Source organism: Orussus abietinus, unplaced genomic scaffold (assembly GCF_000612105.2).
Source record: "Orussus abietinus isolate OABI.00-Male unplaced genomic scaffold, Oabi_2.0 scaffold38, whole genome shotgun sequence".
NCBI lineage: Eukaryota > Metazoa > Arthropoda > Insecta > Hymenoptera > Orussidae > Orussus > Orussus abietinus.
This window is the reverse complement of record NW_019395221.1, coordinates 747,623-772,950: the sequence shown is the minus strand read 5'-3', so window position 1 is coordinate 772,950 and position 25,328 is coordinate 747,623. Positions and strand designations below refer to the sequence as shown.

The 25,328-nt window shown below is 44.5% G+C and overlaps 1 protein-coding gene across 2 annotated transcripts in view; it reads right to left on the bottom strand.

Annotated features, from left to right (window-relative positions):
• Positions 1 to 644: 644 nt before the first annotated feature.
• Positions 645 to 25,328, bottom strand: part of LOC105704319 (nuclear pore complex protein Nup88) — an 83,411-nt gene continuing 58,727 nt past the window's right edge. The window contains exons 1-13 of one of the 2 annotated variants that reach the window (XM_012433423.2): positions 24,344 to 25,218; positions 23,488 to 23,657; positions 4,058 to 4,180; positions 3,748 to 3,925; positions 3,568 to 3,662; positions 3,288 to 3,474; positions 3,041 to 3,201; positions 2,897 to 2,982; positions 2,560 to 2,804; positions 2,377 to 2,490; positions 2,056 to 2,282; positions 1,740 to 1,988; positions 645 to 1,661 (exon numbers count right to left, since the gene is read on the bottom strand). In XM_012433423.2, the coding sequence (XP_012288846.1) occupies positions 1,598 to 1,661; positions 1,740 to 1,988; positions 2,056 to 2,282; positions 2,377 to 2,490; positions 2,560 to 2,804; positions 2,897 to 2,982; positions 3,041 to 3,201; positions 3,288 to 3,474; positions 3,568 to 3,662; positions 3,748 to 3,925; positions 4,058 to 4,180; positions 23,488 to 23,489 (1,731 nt within the window). In that variant the 5' untranslated portion in view covers positions 23,490 to 23,657; positions 24,344 to 25,218 and the 3' untranslated portion in view covers positions 645 to 1,597. Of the gene's footprint in view, positions 1,662 to 1,739; positions 1,989 to 2,055; positions 2,283 to 2,376; positions 2,491 to 2,559; positions 2,805 to 2,896; positions 2,983 to 3,040; positions 3,202 to 3,287; positions 3,475 to 3,567; positions 3,663 to 3,747; positions 3,926 to 4,057; positions 4,181 to 23,487; positions 23,658 to 24,343; positions 25,219 to 25,328 lie in introns of those variants that run through there. The other variant, XM_012433415.1, reaches the window with a different exon arrangement.

Genomic DNA, 25,328 nt, shown 5'->3' with positions numbered 1-25,328 from the left:
TTAACAACATTCAACGGCACTGTACGGCCTTCGATAACGCTCTGAAACACTCTGAAAACGCTCGAAAACACTCTAAAAATGCTCGATAACGTTCGAAAACGCTCGATAATGCTAGATAATGCTAGATAACGCTCAAAAACGCTCTAAAAACGCTTGAAAACACTCGATAACGCTAGTAGGGAAATGTAAAAATCATAGGCGAAATGACTCTGCTTATATCCGCCATTAGGTAAACCTCGGGAGGATTTTTTGCAGCATTCGACTCTCACGCATCCTCGTCGTGTGTAGCGCCGAACGCACACATACTCAATGTCTCGACCCGTTGCTTGGCGCTTGGCTGGTTGGGACGCGCGAAGATTTCTAGGAGCGATCGCACTCACACAGATTCGCTGCATGAGAGTTCCGTACGCGACACCGACGCGTGCCCCAAAGCTCCGCATCACGTCGACTTCGAGGCAACAATGTACTTAATAGTAGTAGATAAGTAGATAAAGTCAAATGGAGCGTCATGAGTGTTCTTCCCTTACCATCAAAAGCGAACAGGGTCGGTAAGCGTAGGTAAGCCACCACTGTCAACTGCCGCATGGTATTACCATCACGAATACGTGAGCCGCCAATGGCGACTGGTAGATGGTACCGCCGTCTCGAATGCGCGAGCTCCTATCAGAAATTCGTTGCGCCGCTCTTGGGGGCAAAAAACGGTGAAAGCTAACGTACGAAACCAGAGGGCAGCACAAGATCGATCGCGCTATCCAGCTCGTGAGCAATCTCCCAACTCATCTCTGTATATAGACTCATCCGATGCCGTACTATAATCTACATTGACGTGTCATATGGCGAAGAAATGAAATGAGGGCAAAATAGAGAAACAAAATGAGGGCAATGTACTGTATGATCAGATTTTTCGTACGTCTGTCATGTTAAATCAAGTCTACCGCGAATGTTGCGAACGCGAAAGTGTTTAATATTCTCTACCACGCTGGAAACAATTTATGTCAATCCTCGTATGTGTTCTCTTGTACACATTGTCCGATTTGTTATATTGCCCCAAATATATGCACCATATCCTACAAAGATTTAATGTAGTGTATTACAATTGGAAAATACTGGAATTTTTTTATTTTCAAGTACTAGCTGATAGATTTTTATAAATGAATGTTAAGAATTTGGTATTATGCGACGTTCTCATATTAGGCTGTTAATAGAAATTGAATTATTTATTTAACAATGGAAGAACTGAAAAAATTCGCACTGAACATTACATCCTGAACTGGTAAAACATTTAATCAATATTGTTGTTTGTAGAGCTTCTATTCATTGTACAGAGGTGTCACAGCTATTGATTAAGTAGGTGCTGCCACCTACAACAGTATTATCCGAATATTTTACATCTTTTTGGCCAATATCACTATATAAAATAGAAAGGCTATTTGAACAGTTAGTAATTTAAGCAACAAGAACACCATAAACTACGGATATTCTTTATTTAATTTTATTAATAATACATTATAAATTTGTTCATATGACTGCAATAGAATGTTATTTTCACTTCTTTTGGAAATAAATGTTTTGCTTTCATGAAATATTTTTATTGTGATTATATTTCTACATCATCTTCCAATGACTTTACTTGCAATGTTAATTCCGCTATATCTTTCGTCCTGAAATGAAGAAACGGTTTACAAATATTAGTAATAATATAAAAGGATCTTGTTGATGTCTATTCTGGATGTACTAACATTTGCGAGAGGTGGCTTTTGACGGCATTGTCTTGGGTTTCACTCAAGACGATCTCTTTCTTCTTTTCCAATGTTTCATAATTTTCCAGGCGTTTTGCCTGTTGTGTCGCTTTCCTTTTAAGTTGTTCTAAACGTACGACAAGTTCTTTTACTTTCTGGTCCATTTTTTTCAATTCTGCAGCATCAGCCCGTTCAGAAACTGTCATAGTTGGTTTCTTATGGTTCATTAACCTGAGAACTTCTTCGGCCCTAAAATGTACAGTTATTAATATCTTCATTTTTCCTTAAAAGTAAAATGACGAGTTAATTTGTTCACCTTCGCGCCAAATACTCTTGATTATCTTTTATATCTTCATATCTTTCGGCTAGATGTTCAGCAGCTTGTTGAAGTTCTTTTCTAGTTTCCATCAGAATATCCAATTCCTTCATTTGATGATTTTTTAACGCCTTTAAAGTTCGAGCTTTCTTTCCGAGCTCTTCGCGTACTTTGTCATGCCGAACAAAGTGTTGTGTTCGAAAAATGTGAGTTGCACGGTAAAGCAGCTAAAATGTTCAACAAGATAGAAACACGAGCGACTTCCTTAGCCCAACATTTGTATTAGATAAAAATGTTCATTGTTGTTGACGTAGATCTTACCTCCAAATATTCTTGCACAGTTAGTTTCGACTGGAGGCTGAGTTTGGTAATGGGTTGAGTTATTTCGTGTTGGAGAAGATTTCGTATGTGGACATCGAATGGTTCTTTGTTGACCTTAAATTCACGAAGAAAGGTCTTTTAATTATGAATTTTCTCGGATTTCGTAACGTTAATAATACGTACTCGTTTGTTAGGACTGATTAGAGGTTCTGGAGAATCTATCTTTGGAAGATAATACAGGTCAACTATTGTCAAATCGATCACTACGCCTGTATGAAGAAGAGCTATTAGCATACAAGGCTCTTGAAACAAGCCTAATCCAAGGATGGGTGTAGCTTCGTCCTCTCTAGTATGTTTTGTTCGAGTACACACTAAATATTGAGAGCTTGAATGTTTGGAAAACGATGGCAGATATAGATCTGCATGTTCTGTAAGCGTTACGGTAAATTTATCTTCATCTGGTTTCCATATTAATTGACAATATTTACTTTTATATAGAATGTTAATTTTTGTGTATCACCTTCTCTTACAGCAATGTAATCATCGAGTTGCGACACAAGTGGTAAACTAACCACATGGATTCCCGCATTATGACTGCAGAAGTACCTGCGAAACAAAATACCTAATAATCAAGTTTCAACTTTCCCAATTTTTTTCCTCTTACCTCGATCTATTGCTTTTATCACTGTGAAGGTGTATCGAACAACTGTACTTCTTATCGTTATCTTTGAAAAACAACCCTAATTCCATTTCGACGCATTCGAATACGAAGAGAGCGTCATCGGGGGTATGTAAGCTGTACGTGGAACCTCTTTCCGACCAGGTCTAGATAATATTAAAAGGAACGGTATTAGAATAATTCCTTCCCCATGCAAGGCACGAAAAGGTTGTTAACTTCTTCTCCTACGTACCTTTTTGTCTTCATCCTCGAAAGCTTCACGAAGTAGAATAGCGTGATAGATTTTTCCCGAACAGGCTGCGATGACCACTAGAGGAGGTGTCGTTTGAATGCACAATATGGAGCACGAATCGATCCCATAATTGTCGTCCGCTGGAGGGTACATCGACAGGGAGCCTAGGACGATGGGTTTAGAGGGACTAAACAGGCGACGTAACGAATAGATTAAAAAAATAAAATTTCATTAGCAACGATAAGGTACGGTTATTTTTTGTCGTTTTCATCGCACTTACTTGCCGGTTAATACGTTGTGGACGATGAACACGTCCCCATTTTCACGAAGCACGAGTATTGGCCATTCAATTTGGTTCCAATTTATCTTCTCGGTCTAGAAAACAGATTAATATACGACAAATTAGATATCTGCAGTTTTTTTTTTCCAGATTTAACACGATTTAACCGAATAATGTCACCTCGACGTTTTTTTCTTCAACGTCGGGTCTTAAAGTCGGCGTAGCAAAGTCAAAATCCACAGCCGTGTCACCTAAAGATGCAAAGTTTGGAATCTTTGAGGGTGATCTCGATGGGGACGGTCCAACCTTCCAATTTTTCATCAGCCTAGGTTTTTCCCCGAGCTCACATTCGTACAAACTATGCACATAAAAGAGGGATTGATAAAGCATTATTAATAACAGCATTGCCAATAAAATATGCATAGATATCCATTATCGGCAGCATTCGTAAATGTTAAATTACGCCACTGCAAGTGGGTATAGTTCTTACTGAAACGAATTTTCCGACGTGAGGACTAAAAGATGAGAATCGTTGGTAGAGCCTGGGTGCCATCTTGCTCGTCTCACTTCTGCCGTCGAAAATTGCGTGCAATATCCATCCATATTATGGGTCCTAAAATATGAAAAGGTGCATTCGAATGTAACCGGTCTCCGAATTAAATAACAAGGGACTGATTGTATTCTTTAGGAAAGAATTGTACGTATTGTAGTCGGGCATATTGCTCAGGCGAAAGAGTACTTTGCTGGGCAACGGCAACGGTCGAATAATCGCTGCTACCGCGGAATTTTAAACAAAGTACTAATAATTATAAGCAACGACCCGCCGCTGGGGACAACGTATGCATACGGATTTTTTTTAATAATTATTATTTTCAGCTTACGTGTGCATATCGCGTCTAGGATGCGTGTACGAAGGGAGAATCAGTAGCATGGAAGGGGGAGGGTAGGGGTGCGAAATATGCTACCGAGTCGAGGTGAGTACTTTGCATACGGTAATCGAAATTTGTTTGTGGACAAACAAATCGGGAGGCTTCCTCTTCTTGGCGAATGGACCCGATATCGAACGATCGGCTGAATCGCCTAAACTTTGCGATCGACTTTGACTATCCACGAAATCAAGTTTCATTCCAAGTCATCTGTCCAAAATGACTTTTCCTCTCAGGGATCAAATCTGCGGTGCACCGATACCGCAACGCAATTCCGTTGGTAACGGTGACCGCGGAAGACCGTGCTTCTCGTACCGGAGAAAGGAAAAATCACGACAAGAGGTAGGTACCGCGTACAAGGACATTCATATCAATACATCCCCTGGCACATCCGCGTTCTTCACTCACATTTCATTTTATTACCGGCCAGCGATAACTCAAGGGTCTGCATACTTATTCGAGCACATTTATCTCTGTGGAAAAATACTGAACGTAACATAATACCTTTGCCTCCGGTTCGCAAAGATAGTCAGAGAGGAAGGGACCGGAGCGAAAGAGGGACGGCAACGGAAAACTAGAAGGCCGGTTCAGAGGGTTCGCCGGGCAGGAGTGGGCGCCTACATTTCGTATTTTTTATTATTACTCGTATTTTCGTGTCGCGGGGGCCGAGGGGGGTTGCGAGGTTTTACAGGAGGGTGGCCAGGGTCGGGGGTGGTTAGCTGGGTCGTTATTAATGTCCAGGGTGGCAGAGGCGGCGGTGCCGGTACTGCCGGCCGCCACCCGGGGCGCGGGCGAAGGGCAGCCCGCGAGTTCTTAATAATTGATAAAAATGTATGCACACGCGTACGCAGTCAAAAGCGGGCCCGCTCCGGTGGTCTCACGCGGCGACGGCGGCAGCGCCGGCTTGACAAAGGACCGGCCGCGATTTATTCGCACTTTTCACCGGCGTGGCCTGTGCGACGGGGAATTTTTCTTCGTTCTGTCACAATTTCGCGAATTATCAAAATTTATGCAGGTACCGCCGACGCGTCGGTCGCGCCCGCGGTGTCCCCAGGTCAGAGGACTCTTTCCGCGACCGCGGAACCTGATACTTGGGGAGCGGAAATGTCCAGTGGATTAATAAACCATTTTAAACCTATGGTTTATTGAAATTCGGGAAAGTATTCGAGTAAACAGAGCGATTTCGTCAAGTCGGTAGAATTGAGGACGATTTAACCCTTTCGATACAGCCATGTCTTTTGCCGGGACGCTTCCGCTGGACGGACTTTTGATTCGCGAATATAGTGCTACAGTACGGAGGCCACGACAAACGTTCGCCATAGTTGAAAAGTAAAAAAGTTCAAAAAGAGCAAAGTCAACAAATTTGACTAAAATTATGAATCTACGTAACAAATCCAACGAGTGACTATAGTCATCCGTAGAATACAATGAGTTAAGGAAATATAATTTTATATTTTTGTTGGAAGTTTCATTCAGACATGGTATACTATTTTGATAACATACTTGCAACAAATGTATGAAATGTGTTATTAATTTAGTACATAAGTGTATTAATTTTCCCACGCAATTTCACAAAATGTCAACGTGACATCATCAAATTATAAGTTTATTTAGAAATTTCTAATAAAGGTATACTGTTTCACTTTCAGGACTTTAAATATATAATCCCACTCCAACCATATGTACTAAAAGTGCATGAATTTTATGAATATTCCTAACAGCGTAGTATCGAAAGTAGAGTCAATGTGGAGTACTGCTTATCCATGCAGAACTTAGATAACGCAATCCTGGGAAATTTTACATTTTTCTAACGTCGAGTCCTAGAGGGCTGCACGAATAGAAGAAGCGACATCCTCGCAGGGTGTTCCCGTAAATTTGGGCGGTCGAATAATTTTCGCGAGAGGGCCACTCATAAATTGAACAAAGGCCGCGAACCTCCGTGGAGGCGCGGCCGCGCATCCCTTATGTTTCGGCGAGAGTCGCTCTCGTATTTGGAGTATGCCTGGGCGTCTCTCTTTCCCGGGTTCATTAGCATATGCGCCACCCCCGAACCACCCTCCGTTGCCCGGTCAGCCCAGATAGGAATTGCTGCCCGTAGGACGTGGCCCCGCAGCCGGCTTTGTAAGGTGAATTAAAGAAATTAGTAATCCGAATAAATATGTATAGTCGTGAAGGAGAGGACGGAGAGGTAATGGTTCTGCGGTAGCAGGGATACCGAGCAAAGAAGACGAGGGCTTCCAGCCGCGAGAAAACATAGAGGGAGAACAAGGACTGCGTGGCGCGTCCATTGACGCGGCGCCGCCATTTTGGATCCTTCGATATATCAGACGTTGCGGTTACCAGAGCGATTCTTTGGTTGACGTAGATTCCGCCATATTGGTTATTCGGATTACTAGGACTTCGTCACCTTATACTATTTCTACTAAGATAACGGGTTATTTAAATTTTACGGTTTGGTCCAGTTTAAACAAATGTCTACGCGATGGTTAAATGTACTTTCATGCCCTGCAATTGGAGAACGTGATTTAAAGGAATTTTAATATATCGAAGAATTAGACATGGGCACTACCTATACAGCTTGGGATATTTAATTAAAATATTTAGAATATTTATAGCGTAATCTCTTTTTGTTGATGAAAAATAAAATTTTCTCCGATTTATTTGTCTTCATTCGATCGTGGATCTCTGTTTTTGGAAATTTTTACGTGAGCTTTGTCACGGTTCGCACACTCCGCCGCGAGTGGGCGGAAAGCGGAGCTTCGTAGCTTTACGGGTGTATTTCGAAAAAAGGAAGGAAAAATAAACCAGCCGCAGCGGCTCAAATCTAATTAAGAAATTCTTACACGGTCGTGTCGCCCGCCGTGCTGTCCCCCCCCCCCCCCCCGCGGCGAGTCCGGGCAAGCAGTTTCTTTTCCTCTAGTACCATCGTCTACCGGCCAAGAAATTAAAAATAATTTTCCAGGACAAATATATTAACCCGGAATGGCGAGGCTGTCCACGTGGTGGTCGGTCGGTCTCAAAGGAACAGGAATATCGAGGGAAATGGAGAACAACAGGGAATGCATCTTTGCACCAGGCATTGGGGCCGTCAAAATGAAAAACGCGGTTCTTTTTAAATCTAGATAGAAGACACCGACTGACATAAATTATTGTTCTTTGAGTCCTGCTTTGCATAAGGTTGATATTGCTTCAACACCGATTCGTAATTATTTGGAGGCGCAGCATTTAAAAAAATTATAAAAGTCCTGATTTCTTTTGAAGAGTACCCCCCTTTCGTTCGGTCTCGCTCGAAGGATCCGAGTATCCGATAGGAGGGTAGGACAATGTAAAATCGCGTCCTCGCGACGAACGAGGTCCGTGGTCATCCTGGCGTGGAGAACGGGCGACGGCTCATTGCTACGGTGCCGGCGACTCGAGATAAACGACTCTCCTTCTCTCTCTTTCGCGGCAATAAATCCCCGCGAAAATACCTAACCGGCGGTCGTCGAGACCTCCCCTGTCCCGGCGGCCCCCTGGTTCCTTGGCGCGGCTAACCTAAAAATTCATTAGATTATAAATCCATTAATGCTTAACCGGGCGAATCGTTCCTCTCTCTTGCTCTCTCGGTTCCGCTTTCTCCCACCCGGCCGAGCATTTCCACTCCGATCGAGCTCTCTTACACGCTTTTTTAACCGAGCTCTCATTATCCCTGACTTATCGCCAGCCGAAGAAGTCCCTTGGATAAACCCCGCTACTTTTTCTCTCGCAGGATTCCAAACGACGACCCGACTCGGATTCTGAGTACTTCTTTCGGTTCCGGAAAAACATTCTTTTCCTATTTTTTAGGTTCTGCGAGAAAATTCCAGCAGGCATCGAGTTACTCGGCTCGTGGACGGTGCTCGTTAAGTTGGCGGACAAAACGTTACGAGACGCGGGATCCGAGGTAAAGAATTCGGAAAAAAATGAGGTATGGCAGGCTTGCAGACTTTGGAGAAGCGGAGATTAAAAGTAGGAAAATTTAGAAAAACCATCGAGTTTCGTCTGCGCTGCTCTCGATCTCACCACTCGTGGAAAATAGAAAGGGTTAACGTGTAAAAACGCGAGTAAGGGCCCGTTCACGTAACGCATTTTAGAAAACGCGTTAATTTATGGAATGCCACGGCTACATGGCCTTCATACGCAATATGATCATTTGAACTAAAGTCGAGGTTCCATAGAGTGCGACGCGTTAACGCGTTGGGGATAAAAAGTCAATCGGAAGTAAAGTTTGGCGTTAAGAACCAACGCGGAAGTAAAACACGGGGTTAAACGCAGTTCTAATTGGTTTTTCATCCTCTACACATTGACGCGCGGTGTTCTGTGACGCCCGACGAGCTCAGTGGGACTCCGGTCTAGGACGCGTCTCCGAACGCCCGATGAACAAGAGCCCTATAGGACACCGCTTGATAAAATCAAGTTAAGGACTTTCAAGGCCTTCATATATACCTCCTATGACACTAACTATAAGCATATCAATAAGAGCTGGTTAAACAAATTGCCGGAATAGGACGCCATATAAAATTTTCTGCAATTTAGTCGATTCTTAAGTTTATAGTTGCCGTTAACGTGAGATATGCGTGACAGGCCTTACCTCTCTACTTTCTCCTCACAAAATCGCTTTTTCCTTATTTTTCTCCCTCTTCTTGTTTATACCGAAGTCGAGCAAAAGACCGTGTAGGATTGAATGACTTCCGAATTTTTGGAGTTCTTTAATTCCCGCGGTAAAAAATATTCCTTCCAAGGATCCGGTTGCTCCTTTCGCGGTTCTTGGTTCTTCCGGAACCGTTCAGTCCGTTCGCGTTTGCGGAGTTAGGTGCGCTCTCCGCGAAGGCACGACCGGATTTTGCCGTGCACCTTCAATGGTTCGAGTCCTTCCATTCCGTCCGCTTTTCCTGCCCCTCGTTTATTTTGCATCTTTCATGCTCTCGTGCCCTTCGCCGGTTCCACTTATCCTTCTTTTTCCTTATTCCCGTGAATTTTTATTATTATTATTACTTACCCCGAGCACGCCGGTGCGCGGCAGTGGGCACCTCTTTTTTTACGCCTCCTAGGCCAATGTACGGAAAACGAGGGAGCCAGGAGGAGGCACCGGCTCTGGCTTCAGGATCGAGGAGAGCGAGAGAGTACCCGTCGGAAAGTAATTAGAAATATGGCTTGCCAGGGGTAAATGGGCCGTGATGCCTAGGATAATCGTCCCCTCCAACCGTCCCGACCTAGTCCTCTTAGCTCTCGTTTTTGCGCGATCCCGCCCGGCCTCTGGAAGCCCGCCCCGAATTACCTGGACGTCGATTTTGTAACCCGGATCAACGCGAATCTTAGCCCCCAGTCAAAGACTGGACCTCGAGGGGACTGTCGTTTCTAAGGGATGATCCATCTCACCTTACCCATCGATTCCTCGACTGATCTTTCCGCGTTCTCATCTTCAAGCCCGGAATTAAAAAAATCATTGATAACGATTCGATCAGAGAATAAAGTTTTAAAAGTTCCAATGATATTTTTTTTCTATTTAACCGGGGTATCGGAAATCTCAGAAGAATGAAAAGAGAAGTGTATAACACGGGTTTGCGACAACGTCGATGTCTTTGAAAAGAATCTAATAAATGGGAAGATACGAGTATTACGAAATAGTAATGACTTTTTCAAGATCATTGCTTTTTATAGGTTGCAAACATGTTGGGATATCTCGTTGGTTATAAGGATTGAATTTGATGAAAAGTACCGAGGTATAAGAATTCAGCGGTGCAAATTTTTCAAGGCGAATCAACGAGAAGTTGCATCGATGTAGGTGCAATCAGGTCCGGAATCTCGTTGTCTAAATAGCATCTCGTAGAATCCGTATATTCGAGCCGAGTCGCATCTGACCCACCGGCTCGAATCGAGGGTAGGTGGATAGCGCGAGATGTAGCCCGGGGGTTGATATTGCTTTCAATTTGTCTCCAGACTGGCAAGTACATTGCCGGAGCGTCCGTATTTCGAGTGCTGCAACGCCAGGATGGTCGACACGGCCCTTGCAGTTGCAGCTGCAACCCCGCAGCCACGAGCGTCAAAGAGCGGAGAGGGTTAACCGAGATGCGCAAGGTGGAAGGGCGAACTTACTACCGAGATTACTAATTCTTGCAATAGGACGCTCTTCTTTCTTCGTATCACTGACCTTTCTCAAACTTTCAAATTAACTTCAAAGCCCGACAATTTCAACGGGTTCTGCAGAAATCGGCACCAAGGCCAGTTTCTTTTTTATTATAAGGAAATCGATCGCGCGTTTTGTTGCTAGAAATTATATACGTCCAATTAAATTTAAAATATACCTTTCGAGACTTCCTTGATCTTTTTGACAAATTCCGTAGAAATTAATGACAAGTTGTATAATAATGGTTAACACTAATTACATCCTTGTACTCATTTTCTATTTAAAACTGATTTTGCTTTCCATTAAATTAAGAACTGTCAAGCTAGATGTCAAAGTAAACGAAATCAATTTGAACCGCGCGCGTTTTATTTCCCTTAAGAAAAAGGACAATGATCCACAGAGCAACAGGGAATGGGTGTTCCACACGAAGTTAGAACTTCTTTTCGAAAAAGGTGTTACGCATGAAATTAATGCTAATTATCCCCTAGTAGTGCACGCACGCTCCAGACGGCAATAAATTTCTGTCACTTGTAATATAATCACTTGCTCGCAAATAAGAAGGAATACTTGGGATGCATCGGTCGTGACCTGCATTCGATAAGAAAACGCGGCAGAACTCGAGCACGAGGAGCGAAGATTGACTCCAGTGGCGAGGCCTATTCTTTTTCTCCTAATACCATTAAACCTCGGGAAGCTCCCGTTTTATCGTTTCCACACTCTCGTCCTCCACAAGATGTACGGCGGATCGTGTGGGGAGGTACGAGGGAGGCCGCAGGAGCCGGTCGAGGGATTGCTAGGACCCGTGGCAGAATCCGTAAGGCGAAATTACATTAAAGGAAAACAGCGTCGTGGCTGCCGGTGAAACCGCAAGTATATTGCCGGCAGGGTGCTGCCAGGACGTCGGTAGGTCGGCCGGTGGGCGCGTGTAGGGGCGCGAGAGTATCTAGGGGTAGAACCGCCTCTTAGGGCGCGGTGTACTCCTGCGCTCGCAGTCGTTAATATCTTACGCCGCGCTAGGCGCTAAGATTGCGGTCTCTCGCGAGAAAATACGATCGCGAAATTGTCGTTCGACCCCTTCGCGCAATCCTACGGCCTCTAGGAATCTCGTAGCCGGCGTAGGGGCTCCGGGGCGGGACACCCCGTGCCGGGAACTGGCTATCAGCCGGCATCGGTGGAAACGAGACGAACCTATCCGAGGACCACGGGGTTAGAGAGAGAGGGAGAGAGTCCTCTACGGAGGGGGCGACGGAGGAAAGGAGAGAGAGAAAGGGAACCGGCAAGTCCGTGTACGAGAGCGCATGCATCGTCCTGTATCTCCAGTCGCCGTTATAATTCCCGCGAGCCTCCGAGAACACGTACTTCTGCTCTTATGGCGCCTCCTCTTCCTACGTACCCCAGGGGAGGGTGTTGCACCGCACCACCTGTACTTTATGTCGTTTTTACTCTTCGCGATTACTTAGCCCGGCGCCCCTCCGCTAGCCCACTTCCCTGCCGGAGGAGACAACAACAGTTGCCCAAGTTAAGTTAGCCCGTGAGCGCGAGGCGACGTAATATCACGTTATTTAGAATATATTATATCCTCCAGGAATTGCGCGATGGGTGCGGGGGATGGGGCTCCATCGTCCCCGAGTCGCGGCGTAAGGGGAGCCATTATGATAATCCGATGCATAGATCAGGCATAACTCATTAGCCTACCTGTAGAGCGACGCCTCGCGTTGGAGGGTTGCTGTAAAATATGCCGGGTGACATTTTTCGTAATATCGAAATTTGGCCAAGTCCACGGAAATTGTATGCATAAGTACAAGGATTTATTGAGATTTATATTTCGTAGGGGCGTGGCACCGTGTCGATTATTCTAATTTCTTGCCATGCCCAGGAACGATCGTTGAGTCGCTTGAGAAAATTACTGATGATTCGAGGTTTATTTTTGGAAACGTTTGTGTGCTTCTTGGTGAGGCAGACCGTCTTAACCGCAATGTCGGACGCCGTTTGTGTTTGCTTTTCGCACGGCCCTCCGAAAGTTTTAATGCATTGTAAGCAGCGTCTAACGAACCTTAATTTCCCCCCGCTTTATCCCGATTTCTTCGGCCATTCTTGTTTTTGTAGCTGTTCGTCGCTGACGAATTGAAGTCGCAAATGTTCCGGGGAGGGGGGCATTGTACGACAGATTCGCTTCAATTCGTTGTCATTGGTTAAGAAATTAAAAGTGAACTCGTTGAAGTAAATGATTTAATAATTCAGCCCCCTACTTACCAATATGATCGATTCCTTATAGCTTCAATTTGACAAAAGTCTAATTTCTTTCCATTTAAAAACGTCACTTCAAACATATCGCTAGCAGTTATTTCGTATGCTCCGAAGGATCGCGTCGAAACAATCTTGGGTTGACTAAACAGTCTTACGATACCTTATATTTTCTTTTATAAAATTGGACAGAAACTTGCTGAGGGGCATCGAGAAGCTACCTGATAAATGGGCACAGATTGCAGATGGAAACGGAGAATACATAGGTGACTGAAATAATTGGAAGAACAAAAGTAATTTAAAAAATGAGGGTGTTAAGGTCGCAAGACTTTTTAGCCAATCGGATAATTAGGATCGAAGTCTTTTCAGGATTACGCGAAGCCACCCGAGGTCGTAGGGTTCCTCTGGAGCAGGACCAGGATAGGTCCGCGAGATCTCGCGAGGGGTACAGGCCCTCGGCCCTGCTCCCGCAAGATCTAGCTCCGTTCCCGTATTCCGGAGAGGATATCCTCTCCAAGGCCGGAAGTTTGCATCGGGAGGACGGCGAGGGAGGGCCCATAAAATCGGGATGTTGCGCAAAATATAACGACTACGCTCCTGCCTGACACCACTCTCGTAATTCATCCTGCTCTCGCTTGCTTCGCCTCCGCGACACCTGCGTCGGCAACTACGCCCGTTAATTCTTGCCGGCGTCACTTCGCCACCCCTTGCCAGGACACGTGGTCCTTTCGGCACTGGGCTTCTCGCAGGACGAATTCATCCCGGGGTCTTTAGCTGTGGTTCTCGACTAACAAGGATCTCGTTCGCTCACCTGGGATTGGCTCGCCTCCCATGCTTCCGTGATCCATAGATCCGTGCAAGCTCGACTTGTCCCGAATCCGCAACCATTATGGGAAATGATCTTAGGACTAATGTATTCCCAACAGTTCAAACTATATGAGACAATACCCTGGTCATCATGCACTTTTCGCGAGCTACAGGAAACGGATAAATTTCCACGCTTGGTTGTGGAGCGACAGATTTCTAAACGGAGGATCCCTTATCGGCCGGCAATGTTTTAATGATGAAAATGATAAAATGACTCCGAATCCTTTCGTTTCCGCGTTGGCAAATGGCGGGTAATTTTCTAAATTGTGTTGATTCTTGAGATTGATGCATAATTGAGGGAGTTACTAGGAAGCCTCAAATTGTTTTCGAGGAGAGCATAAAATACATACTTGGGTATACACGTGTCTGAGAGTTAAATTCGTTTACTCCCTAGTGTCTCTAGACCGCTATTACTACCTGTGGGACATTCACGTCTTGTCGTCGTAGAGGTGACAGACATCCCCTACGCTTGTTAGTACCATAATCATAAAGTGAGAGGAAATTTGATAACAGAAATATTTATTTACTCACATCTCATTATGATTATTTCTTTATGGACCGTGTCGAAGAAAGAATTTGTAATCGAGAAAGGTACGCCTAGGTTTGTTCGTCCGAAATATCTGATTTCCTCGTAAGTCAGTCAGAGGCTGCTCGCGGAGCGTTTGCATGTCGGAGACGGGACTTTTGGTCGAAAAGCCGGGAATAAATCAGATCCTACTTGTTCCGTCGTAAGTCGAGCGTGGTGGATACCCGCGGAACATATCGGATAACCCGTGGAACGAATGCCTTCGGACGTGACGAAACGCAGAGACGATCCAGGCGAGCGAGCCGAGAGTAAAATGGCAAACAAAAGGATTCCGGTAGACGGACGCCGCACACGTACCGCGGTAATTAAAAGAACCGACAGATGTCTCTTTCGCCGTCCGGTTTTATTTCGTTACGAGAGACGCGTGTCGTGTATTTAAATTTTCTCCGTCGCTCCCCAGAATTCTTTGATTAGAAGCTCCTCTGGTGCCAGGGCTCTCCGTGTACGTATATGTGCCCGTGCGTTTACATGCGCTCTACATATCCGTCCGTACATAAGAGAGGAATAAAGGGAAGAGGAAAGACAAAGAGAGCCGAGCACACCTACGAGTCGAGGACGTAGATTCGTCGACGGCATGTGCCGTTTCAAAGTTCCACAATTTTTTCCGAAGGACGAAGCGCCGAAGCTGAAGGAAAGCTCTTTCCAGCTTGAGTTACGCGAATCTCCGTCAGAAATAGGGTAGAAATTCCCACGACCACGTAGGATTTTTCAGAGATTATCTTTTCACTTAGAAGGAATCTTACGTCATTGAATATCTAACATTCGCAGGCTGATAATCAGGTTTCAATTTTATAATTGCTCTGCATGGGGAAGTAAGCCATGATAGAATAATAAAAAATGTTCTATGAAGGTATCGGATAGACCCACGTTACCGTAAGATTGACCTCTTTCACCTTTTTGAATACATCTAGGGGCATTTGCGGTATAAATCATTCAGATTTGATTATCTTCGATCCTGCTTAGCACTGTCAAGATTCTGACGTTAAGAGACTCGAGAATATAACAACGGGCGTCGAAGAGGGTCGCTCATCGGGACGGTTTTACGAGGGGCTAGAGGGGTTACTCCGGAAGGGCGGAAAAGTTCGCCGGCATGGAATATAATAAAATTCGCGGTATGAGATTGGGCCGCGAAATGACGAGGGCAAAGGGAAGTCCAGAGGGAAGGGCGGGATTCCGGTGTCCCACGGGAATTTCGCGACGCGTTTCCTCTCGCGAATTTCTGGTTAGCAATCGCGAGTTTACGAGGCCAATCAGGGAGAACTCTGCACTTTCCCTATGGTACGCGTGTAGTGGCGAAGCTACGCCAATGGAAGGTGTCGCTTGTCGTACGTCGGTAGTTCACTTAATCAGCAGCTATAAACGTTGTTTATGCCGTCTAAAGTTTGGGCCAGTGGTCGGCTGCATAATTTAAGGAGGCAGAATACCGGGTAATGAGCACTCCCATAGGGCGTGCACGATTTTTTGGGAGAAACTTAAGATGGAACTCTATATCCTAGAAGTAGAAAAGATACGAATGTTTTTTCAGATTGTAACATGGATCTCTGAGAGACGAAGACACGTGATTATCTATTCTTAGAAATATCAGCCTTCATCGTAGTGAACTTTGAACGTGTTAAGATCGTTCGATCCGATACAAGTAAGATCTTCGATTATATCGTTCATCTGCATATTTTCCTATTGTACATATAATTCTTATATGAAACAAATATTGAATTCTCTAATGGTACTTTATGCCAAGTTCTCATCAATCAAAATTCCCTCTTTGAAACGTAACTCCGCGTTGATCTTATTAAGGTACCTTGGAAGATGTCGGTTCACTTTTCATTAAAAGCAGGGTGGGTGGCAGATATTTCGATTTCGGAGTCCCGAATGAGGAAGTCGAAAGGCAGGTTTCTCTCGGGCACGGGGCCGGAGATGTCGAGGATGGCCGAGAACGTCGAGCGAAGCGAGTTAATTTGGCGGTGCTCGTAAAGAGTGTCGAATTGGGCATCCACTGGCTCGTATAACAGCATCAGCCTTCTCCCCGGGCTTTTGGGGTGGTTTACAAGAAGATACGGCCCAATCACTGCTGCGAGGTCCAACCCCCGGCCGCGGCGAATTCCGCGCCTCGCTCCCTTCGCTCCGGTGAAGTCCTCTCTTATTTATTCATTAATTAATTTGTGGCGAGGATCGGCCGAGGATCCCGGCGCGTTACTGCGCGGATCGTGGCGCGAAGGTCGGCTTGACGAGAATTTTGAGGAACTTCCCTCGTGTCACGACGCCCCTCGAGTTTCTTTACGACACTCGCACGGATTAAGAGTCTCCGAGTCGGCGGAGGGATGGCCAAGATTTGCGTTTTTGGTGCACCTTGGCTGCATACAATATTCCCCCCGTGGATATCACAGACACGATGCCGCTCGTGGGCCGTACTTTGATAGGCATTAAATGCCAGGGGAGTCATTGTTACTATTTGATCAAGGCACTTTTTTGTATAGAGTTTTCGGTGATCCTTTGACATGGAATACACCATTTACGAAGGTACTTGTGAGGGGTCCGCGAAGCCTAGCGGTGGGACGAAAATATGCCGCACTCGCACTCGTTGATTGTCGTGCAACTAATTGTACTACAAATATAAAATATATGCTATTCGCAAGAAGAAGGGTCTACATCGGAAAAAAAAATTCCAAACATTTTCGAAATTGATAAGATGCCGTCATTTCAAATTTTAACTTGACTTTGCTTGCTATAAACATCGAAAAATAATTGATATCCTTTAAAATTGATTTTGCACGACCGAAATCGAACAACAGTCGTTGGTAAGGTAACATCTCGCTGCATCACTTAAAAAGAGAAAATTTAAATGAAATTAAAAACTTTTTTACACAAATTAAACTTTCGAGTAGCATCTACCATTATTAAAACTGTCTAAGTTAGCCGTTGGAGAATGGTAACGAAATTTAACTAAAAGTGTTAAGTCGTCAAAAGAGAAATTAAACTTTGAAAGATGTATAATATGTAAAACTTGCGTTACAGGCGCAAGCTTGAATTTTTCGGATTTTACTTCGTTTTTAATATTCCAGTTGAATGAATTTCTAACGTTGACGAAAGACGACTTAGGAAATAATTGCTCGTGTATAAATAATGTGGTCATCGTAAAAAAATATGAATAAATATGAAGGGATTAGTAATTCCAGTTAAATCTCAGAACCTGTAACCGCGTTCTTCCTTCTGCAAGAGAACGCCGAGGGTTAAAGAATTATCGCGGGAAAAGAGAAGAGTTTTGGATGACTTATGGTACCAGTTTAGTCCGCTCGTGCTCGTCACAAATTTGGCGGTAGCAAGCCCACCGTAACGCGAACACTCGGAACATACGCGTGTTCACTTTCACGCGCGGTGGGAACACGACGTTAGCACGTTACTTTTTATCTTGGAACGAGCAGTCCTCCAGGTTTTTTGCGGCGAGCTGGGTGCACGGTGTCACCGATATGTACGACGCGGGACCGGAGAATTCGTGGACAATCTTTTCTGGCGTGTTGCGAGCTCGTTCGGCCTTTAAATTTACGGCAGCTTCCTTGCTGGCGCGTTGCGTCCCGAAAAAAGAGCGCACCATTTCCGACCCGCCCGGAAGATCGCACGCACGGGGGAATCCTCTCCGGTCGTTACGACGATTTTTCAAATTCTCCACCAAAAACTAAGCAGATATTCGACCGATCGAAATATCTAATAAAATGCGCAACGACATCGAACTAAATATCTGAATTTTTCTCAAAAATCAACCTTAGACAGGCTTATATCAATCAATTGACCGGGAATTTCAGTTACCGATAAGTGTCATCCACTGTTCGCATACATCGTTTCATTTCTCCCTATTTCTCCCTGAATAAGATTTTAAATCGTTTTAAATCAGGAAACATCCAGGGGAATCAGTTGAGAGGTCGTTGAACGAAATTTCGAAACTCGAAGACGGTAACGAGGGGTCAGGGCGGAAGGCCGATAAATCTCCATGAGTGGCCGAGCGAGCGAACAGGGGTTTGCTTTCGAGAGGACAACGAAAACGAGTCCATTGACACACATTCCACCCTTGGCGCCCTAAGCGCGGTTCGGAACAGGGTGCAGGTGAACTCCAGCGGATGGTAAATCATCCCCAGGGCACGACTCACCCTTTCGCCGTGGCGACGACTCGCGGGTGGTTGCCGGCGGTCAAGAGGCAGGGGTTGGTGGCTTCGTAAACATTCCTAAACAACGACCGGCGGCGAGGTGATTTTCGCCCGCTGCTTGCTCATCGAAAAAACGTGGCAAACGTTCGAATGGCGGGGGAGTCCCGGGGGTTGCACCAAAGGGGTGGCCCGCCCGAGAGTATGGATTACCCGGCTGAATATACGAGTCAACCGCGTGTGGTTTCCCGAGATTAGCCCGGGTTTATATCGGGATTACATATGTAAAACCATTAGGTTAAATCATTTTTTAAATAAACGCCCGCGCGCTGTCGAGGGAGGCTGCCCTCGAGACCGGAGGCCGGCCTCTGAGTGAAATATTCCGAAGCACGTACCGATCTCTACCCCGCGCGACTCCTATCTCTGCCTAACGTCTGCGCTGCAGATCACATTTCTTGATGCTTTTCTACGTTACTTCGATTGACCGATGAAATAAGATCGACCGATTTTTAGATATTAGGCCTACGTGAGTTATTTTTAAAGTTTCACCCGGAAAGTTTGGGGAAGGAAAATGGCGAAAGAGAATAGAGATCAATATGAATTTGAAATTTCTACGTAATATTTTTATATTTCAGGATCTACTGGAAGCGAAATCCTTTATCGGTTGTTATTATAGAAAAAAGAAAGATTGGTACAATGTTATATTGATCTCATGTAATTTATGGATTAAAATTCAGGGAGTCTTAGCTTTCTGAAAAATAGTTAATTTCGACAATTTAATGATATCGACCATGCAATAGAATTACTCGAATGTTTTTCCATGTGTCCGGACCAATTATTCTTCTAACAGCCGGTCGACAATGGATGCGATTGCGAGGTTTATTTTGCTCCTGACAAGTGGTGTCGGTATCGCGTAAATATTTTTTGGTCAGCGACGGTCATATAGTCCCGAAAAATATAGGATGTTCAACAAGGGGGGCGGCATGGGTTTTGATTCTATCGTTCGTTAAAAGCGTCCCCGCGTTACGATCGACGAGGCCAATAAATAAGAGGAATTAAAATAAACGCCCCGTGGGGACGGGCCAGCGTGCTTGCAACTGTGAAATATCGTTTCGGCTCTTTTAGCTGCTCGATGTGTATCGGCTCTTCCCCACCAGCGAGTAAAATAAAGAAAGTTAATAAAATATAAATCGACCAGTTCTTTAAATTTTTCACGCGGCCACACTTCGTTCATATATGTGGTACATAAGTCGGGTAGACTGAATGAAAGAAACATTAGTGTGTGGTTGGCACGCGCGTTGAAAGTGAAACATCCAAATTAAAGAGATTATTAATTATTCCTAATTATTCTTTTACGAATTGCCCTAATTACTAGTTCGATATTGATAGTTTTGGTCTTAACCGTGCTAACGCTTAAATTGATTATAAATAGTAACTCATTGCAAATACATGAATTGCGTGAGACACCAAGGATACTAAGTGGCGATATTAATGTCAACTTCGTCAAGCCAGAAGCAGAGCCGATTGACTTTTTAGACAACAAATTGAAATTAAATAACAAAAACGAAAATGTTCACCCAAATTGTGCCAATACAAACACAAAGATGATTGCGATTAGTAATTAAAGGTATTTCACTTTTCGAAATGCTTTCCTTCGTTAATGTGCGAACTTACATTATTGTGACATAAGAAGTTTCACCGAAAAAAATAATGAAAAAAGAAAAGAACGATAAGAAGCGAAGGATACAGTGGGCCAAGATATAGGGAAATAGATGAGAGTGAAATACTTTTGACTTTCCCCCTTGGTTCGGCATTATGGCGAGCCGGGGTCGCGGGTGGGGTCAGAATGCGGAGGTGAGTACAGAGACGGCGTTACGGTTTACGAGGCGAACTCTCCCGTGGGGGTTGAGGAGGGGTGAGAATTATTCATAAACGTAGGCCGGCTCGAGGTGGTTTTCGCGCTTTACTATATAGACCCTGAATTCTACCGAATATTACGGGCGGAGCGTCCTTGCATAATAAACGCATAACAGTAATCCTTAAAACAATAATTAGCTTCTGCAGGAAGCTCACCCTCTTCGCGGCAGTCTCCCTATAGTCACCGTATCCGGGCTAGATGATTTTCGGACGGAAGGAAGATTGTACTTTTATTTCAACTAAATCTGACCTTCGTAACTTTGCCCCCTCATTGGGAGACTGATGAGAAACTTTAAAGTGAATACCTCCCTCGGAAGGCTAAATTCCTTTATCGCCTCGATTCTTTCCTTAGTTTCGTTAATTCCCTTCTAAAGTAACGATTAAGTTTCAACGAACGTCATTCAAAATCTATCACAATAATTTGCTTCCAATGATGCATCATTAAATTAAAACAACGATTATCATTGCAATCAATGTAACCTTGGGTTTACCATCGAGGACTAACTTTGTGGAAAATTTGCAAATAGCTACGCGATTTTTCTTTTTATTTAGTTTTGAAGTGTGCGTCATGAAATATATTATTCACTGAGTAATTACGTTCATTTGGAAATTGGTATTCATTGATCTTAAGTTTGGAGCCATCTCTAAGCGTGGGAAAAATAATGCAACTTTCAACGTAGGGGAGGTTAAGTCTTGGGGAAGCGTCGATGTTCCTCCACTTCGAAGGAAAGACTATATTGCGAGAAGATGTTAAACCGCGGGCACTTGGTTTGCCGGTCTGGCAAACGAGATTACGGAGTCCTCCGTCCGCGGTAAAACATCTAAGTTGCCGCAAAGAAGAGCGCCAGGCATTGCAGAAAAGGGGTGGCCAGAAGGGGTAGAGAGAAACCGAGTCGGCGGCGCGAAGTGTAATAGTTTTAATCCTGTGTCTTGAAGTCAGGATTTGGCGGCGCGGCAGTTAGTGGCTGGTAAGTGGCGAACCCACTTCGCGCCCTGATATCATAATCCGAATAATCGCCATTATTGCCGCCATTTGCTTAATCCGTGCTCCGACTCGGCTGCGAGTCGGCCGCCGCCACGATACCAGAAGTCGAACGGCCGTATCCCGCGTCGGAAGTCGGTAAACCAAGGCTTGAAAATTGACGAGCAGAAATGGAAAAAGGAATTCTTCCCATTACGTTTTTCTTTTAGAAATCATTGTAATATTAACACTAGACCGACCGGCAGATTATCTTTTTTGTACAGGATGAGCCATTTGAAACTAGTCATTTCGACCCGTCTTGGTAGTTCTAGTGTTAAATAGATTAGAATTTTGAGGATTTGCCAAACATTCGAATTTTTCATAAGTATTTCATTTTCGAGGGTACGGAATTTGTCAATTAAGCAAAAATTTTAGAACGTACGATGTACTATTCGTTATTATACAGAACGATAACATACGGAATTTACTGGATATAGGGGAGTTAACGCGTATGTTTTACAGCTTTTGATTTTAGTTTGGGAACTGATCGATTTATATAAATGATTATGATGACTGAAAAAGTGTAAATACACTTATTTATATTTTTATCATTAATATAATCAGAATAATGGCGCGGGTATGCTTCTCTTCAATGTAAGCGATGAGTGAGAGGGCCGTGTCAACAGGGGCGGAATTAAGGGATTGAGATACAGTCGTCAAGGAAGATTCAGGAAGTTGGAAATGAAGAACGGGGAAAATAAAAAAGAATGATATCCGCGTGTGACGGCATCGCTGCCCGGTTAAGAGGGAACAAAGAAGCAGCCATTAAATCCCCGAGATTTGTTCTAATGGGCGCAACTTGCTTACAAACTATTCGCATCCTCGGTGCCTTCCGGGTATTCGTACGCAGGTCGTGTGGTCGCGTGTACGTGCGATTGTATAAATTTGGCCGGCCCCGGTGTGGCGCTTACCCGAAGAAGCTGCTGCTTAAATACAAAAACTCCCTGTTAAATCTCTGCCTTAAACTTTGCCACTTTGCCCGGGAAATATGTATATTTATCGTGCTCGTTGCCATCGCGGCCATCCCGGAGGAGCGCTCCGGTTCTTTTCGGTGGAAGCTTCACAGGAAAGCAAATGCAAATAATACACCTGCCAAACAATTACTTCCACGAGAAATAAAAAAGAACATCCGCGATTTCGATGTAAAGATTTTTCACGCAAAATTAATTCCATCGGTGAAATACCTCGATTTTTTGCAAACATAAATAGGACACGTATAACATAACCACCTCCATGAGAAATAAGCGCCCATTTGCATATTGAACACGTTGTAAGAAACGCCCGATTCTAATGTAAACAACATGGCGTGACAAATTAGCTCGTGAAGTACATAAACTCTTAACACTTGTTAAGCTCCCGTTGAATTTGTAAACATGCAGGGTGTCCGAGGATTGTACGGCGGAATGTAAACACAGAATTACCGAGTTTTATAAGGAACCCGAGAAGGTGTTTTGTGATATTTATCCTACAATTGGTCAAAAATTACTTTGATCGAGGATGTTTGGAGGGTTGGAAAAATGATGAGAAAATGCTTAAGAGAGCACTTCGGATGAGAATCGGTCCGGAGAGGCTACGGTCGCCGAGAGTTGATTGCGGTGTGGTGCACAGTTGCATCTAATAAGGTCTCTAATTATGTGACATTATAATCACACCGAAGATTAGATCCCACTGCGTGGATGCGGCAGGGGCCAGAATGCCGCGGGGGTGGAAGCGGGGCTGCGGTGCAACGGCAGGGGTTGGTAATGTAGCAAGATAGTCAGTGGCATGTGTTGTTGATGAGGCGGTTAGTATTCAGTAGTGCGTTTCACCGGGGACTTTTGAAAACTAACTAAGTAAAGCCACCTTAATTCCATAAGTGGGCGGTGAAGGGGTTGAAGCATAATTATAACTCCCTCTCGGTTACCGGATATTAGAAGGCGCGATGCTGAGCCGTTTACCAATTGCCTTCCCTTTCGAAAGAGATTACGACCAATCCGTTTTGGGCTTGCAGATTTTGCAAAAATGAAAATAGGGGCCTTCGTGTTTTTCAAAAACGTAGATAGGCAATAAGTGAATCGTCTATTCAAGATCTAGATACTCACATACAGGTGATCACTTCTTTCCCTCCTTGAAAGCTGCCGTTTTTACCCCATCGCTTTGGAAGTTCCAGCAACACGATGCCCAAGTTGCCCCATAACGCCAGCTGTGTGACCGTCTCGTTGATAAGTAGATTTGTCACCTCAAAAATCGGAGGGTCGGTTGGTTGGAAGGTCTGGAAACGAGAAACGCAATTATTTTGCTACAGCGGCGCACTGCGTGTGTACGACGTAGGTGTTTCCTAAATTAGCCGTGGTGGGATAAAAAAGGATATTCCTGGATACACGAGCAAAAGTTCAGGGATAAAATCAGATATAAAATTCCGACAATGATAATTCCGTTGTAGACTTTCAGTTTGTTTTACGTTACAGTTGCTTTTCCTAGTTGCGGTGTATCCTTCAACCAAGAAATCTCAATAGTATTTTCTAGCTAATGTAATATAAACAGAGTTTTAATCGGCGCCCTCTAGGTACGCGCACTTCGGCCGAATGAATTATTCATCGATCCGGTAAGATGACGGGCCAGGATCTTCACGGTAGCCGGGAAAGAAAAACGCCAATTAGTCGATGAAATATGCAGAGAGGCTTCCCGGGAAGTCGCATCGAAGTCAGAAGTGCCGCTCCGAACGCGAAACACCCTGCAGCACGCGATAAGGGGAAGGAGGCGAACTCGAACTCGAGAAAGAGGACATCTTGGATCCTCGGCACATCTTAGACGCGGATATGCAGATACCGCTTGCCTAGCTACCGTGACACATAAAATAACCGCTCAATTATTCACTGAGAGCGAACGAGCTCCACGGTGGAGTGCGGCGCTCGCACCCTCTTTCCGTACAATCAAATTAGAAGGTGCCTCGTATACCTCGCTAAGGAACGCGGTTCCATCGAGTTCCGCGGTTCCGCGACCCTGAGACCGGTAAAACTCGTCTCTATACGTCGGTGCCTAGAAGAGAACATTGAAATCAGAAAAAATATCAAACATACACCAAACCGATGAGTAAAGTTATTGAACGTTAAATTAATATTTTAAATCATATGCGACGTCATTGAACTATTTATGGTTATAGTAACATAACAGGGAAGTCACTTTTCTCATAAGAGGAAGTTTCATTTCATTTGAGGCCCCCGTTTCTTAAGACATTTTTTGAAATTCGACATAAAATGCTGTGACGAGAAAGGTGTGGAACACTTGTTGAAGGAATTCTTTCAACATTAACGTTAACCATACAGATCACTGTCTGATTACATTTCGACATTTTTTTGCGGGGATTGTTCTTTTCGAGATGATTCGAATATTAGCGTGTTCGACCTTGTTGAATAATTCGATCCTGTTGATCCGAACTCCTTAATATCCGGATCCGATTTCGAGCTCAGCTAACGAATTCCGTCTTGGAATTTGCGGGATGGCGAGCAAGCGCTCCGCGACCGTTAACGAAACAGCAATCCACCCCAACCCGATACTACCCCTCGGTGGTTCGCGAGGCTCCCTCGGATCCGCGGAGACCTTTCATGTAAATTATAAATTCATTATTAGCCGGTTCGGTGCGCACGCCGTAGGATTTTTCGCCCGATCGCTCGATCCACGGCGACCCTCAAACGAGATTTCTGAAATCTCTCGTCTGCTCGACGGCCCCGTCGTCGCGGAGCACCTACACATCGCCTATTGATTAAAAAACTTTATAATACGATCTCATCCCTTATTTGTTTTCCGTTTTGATTTTTATTGTTCCCCATCCCCTCTGAGCCGAGGCAGGTGCTCCCGTTCCCCCGACATTTAATTTCACCGGAATTTCCGACGACGAGAACTGCGAACTAAGTTCTCGGGGGTATCAGCGACACGACCAGGT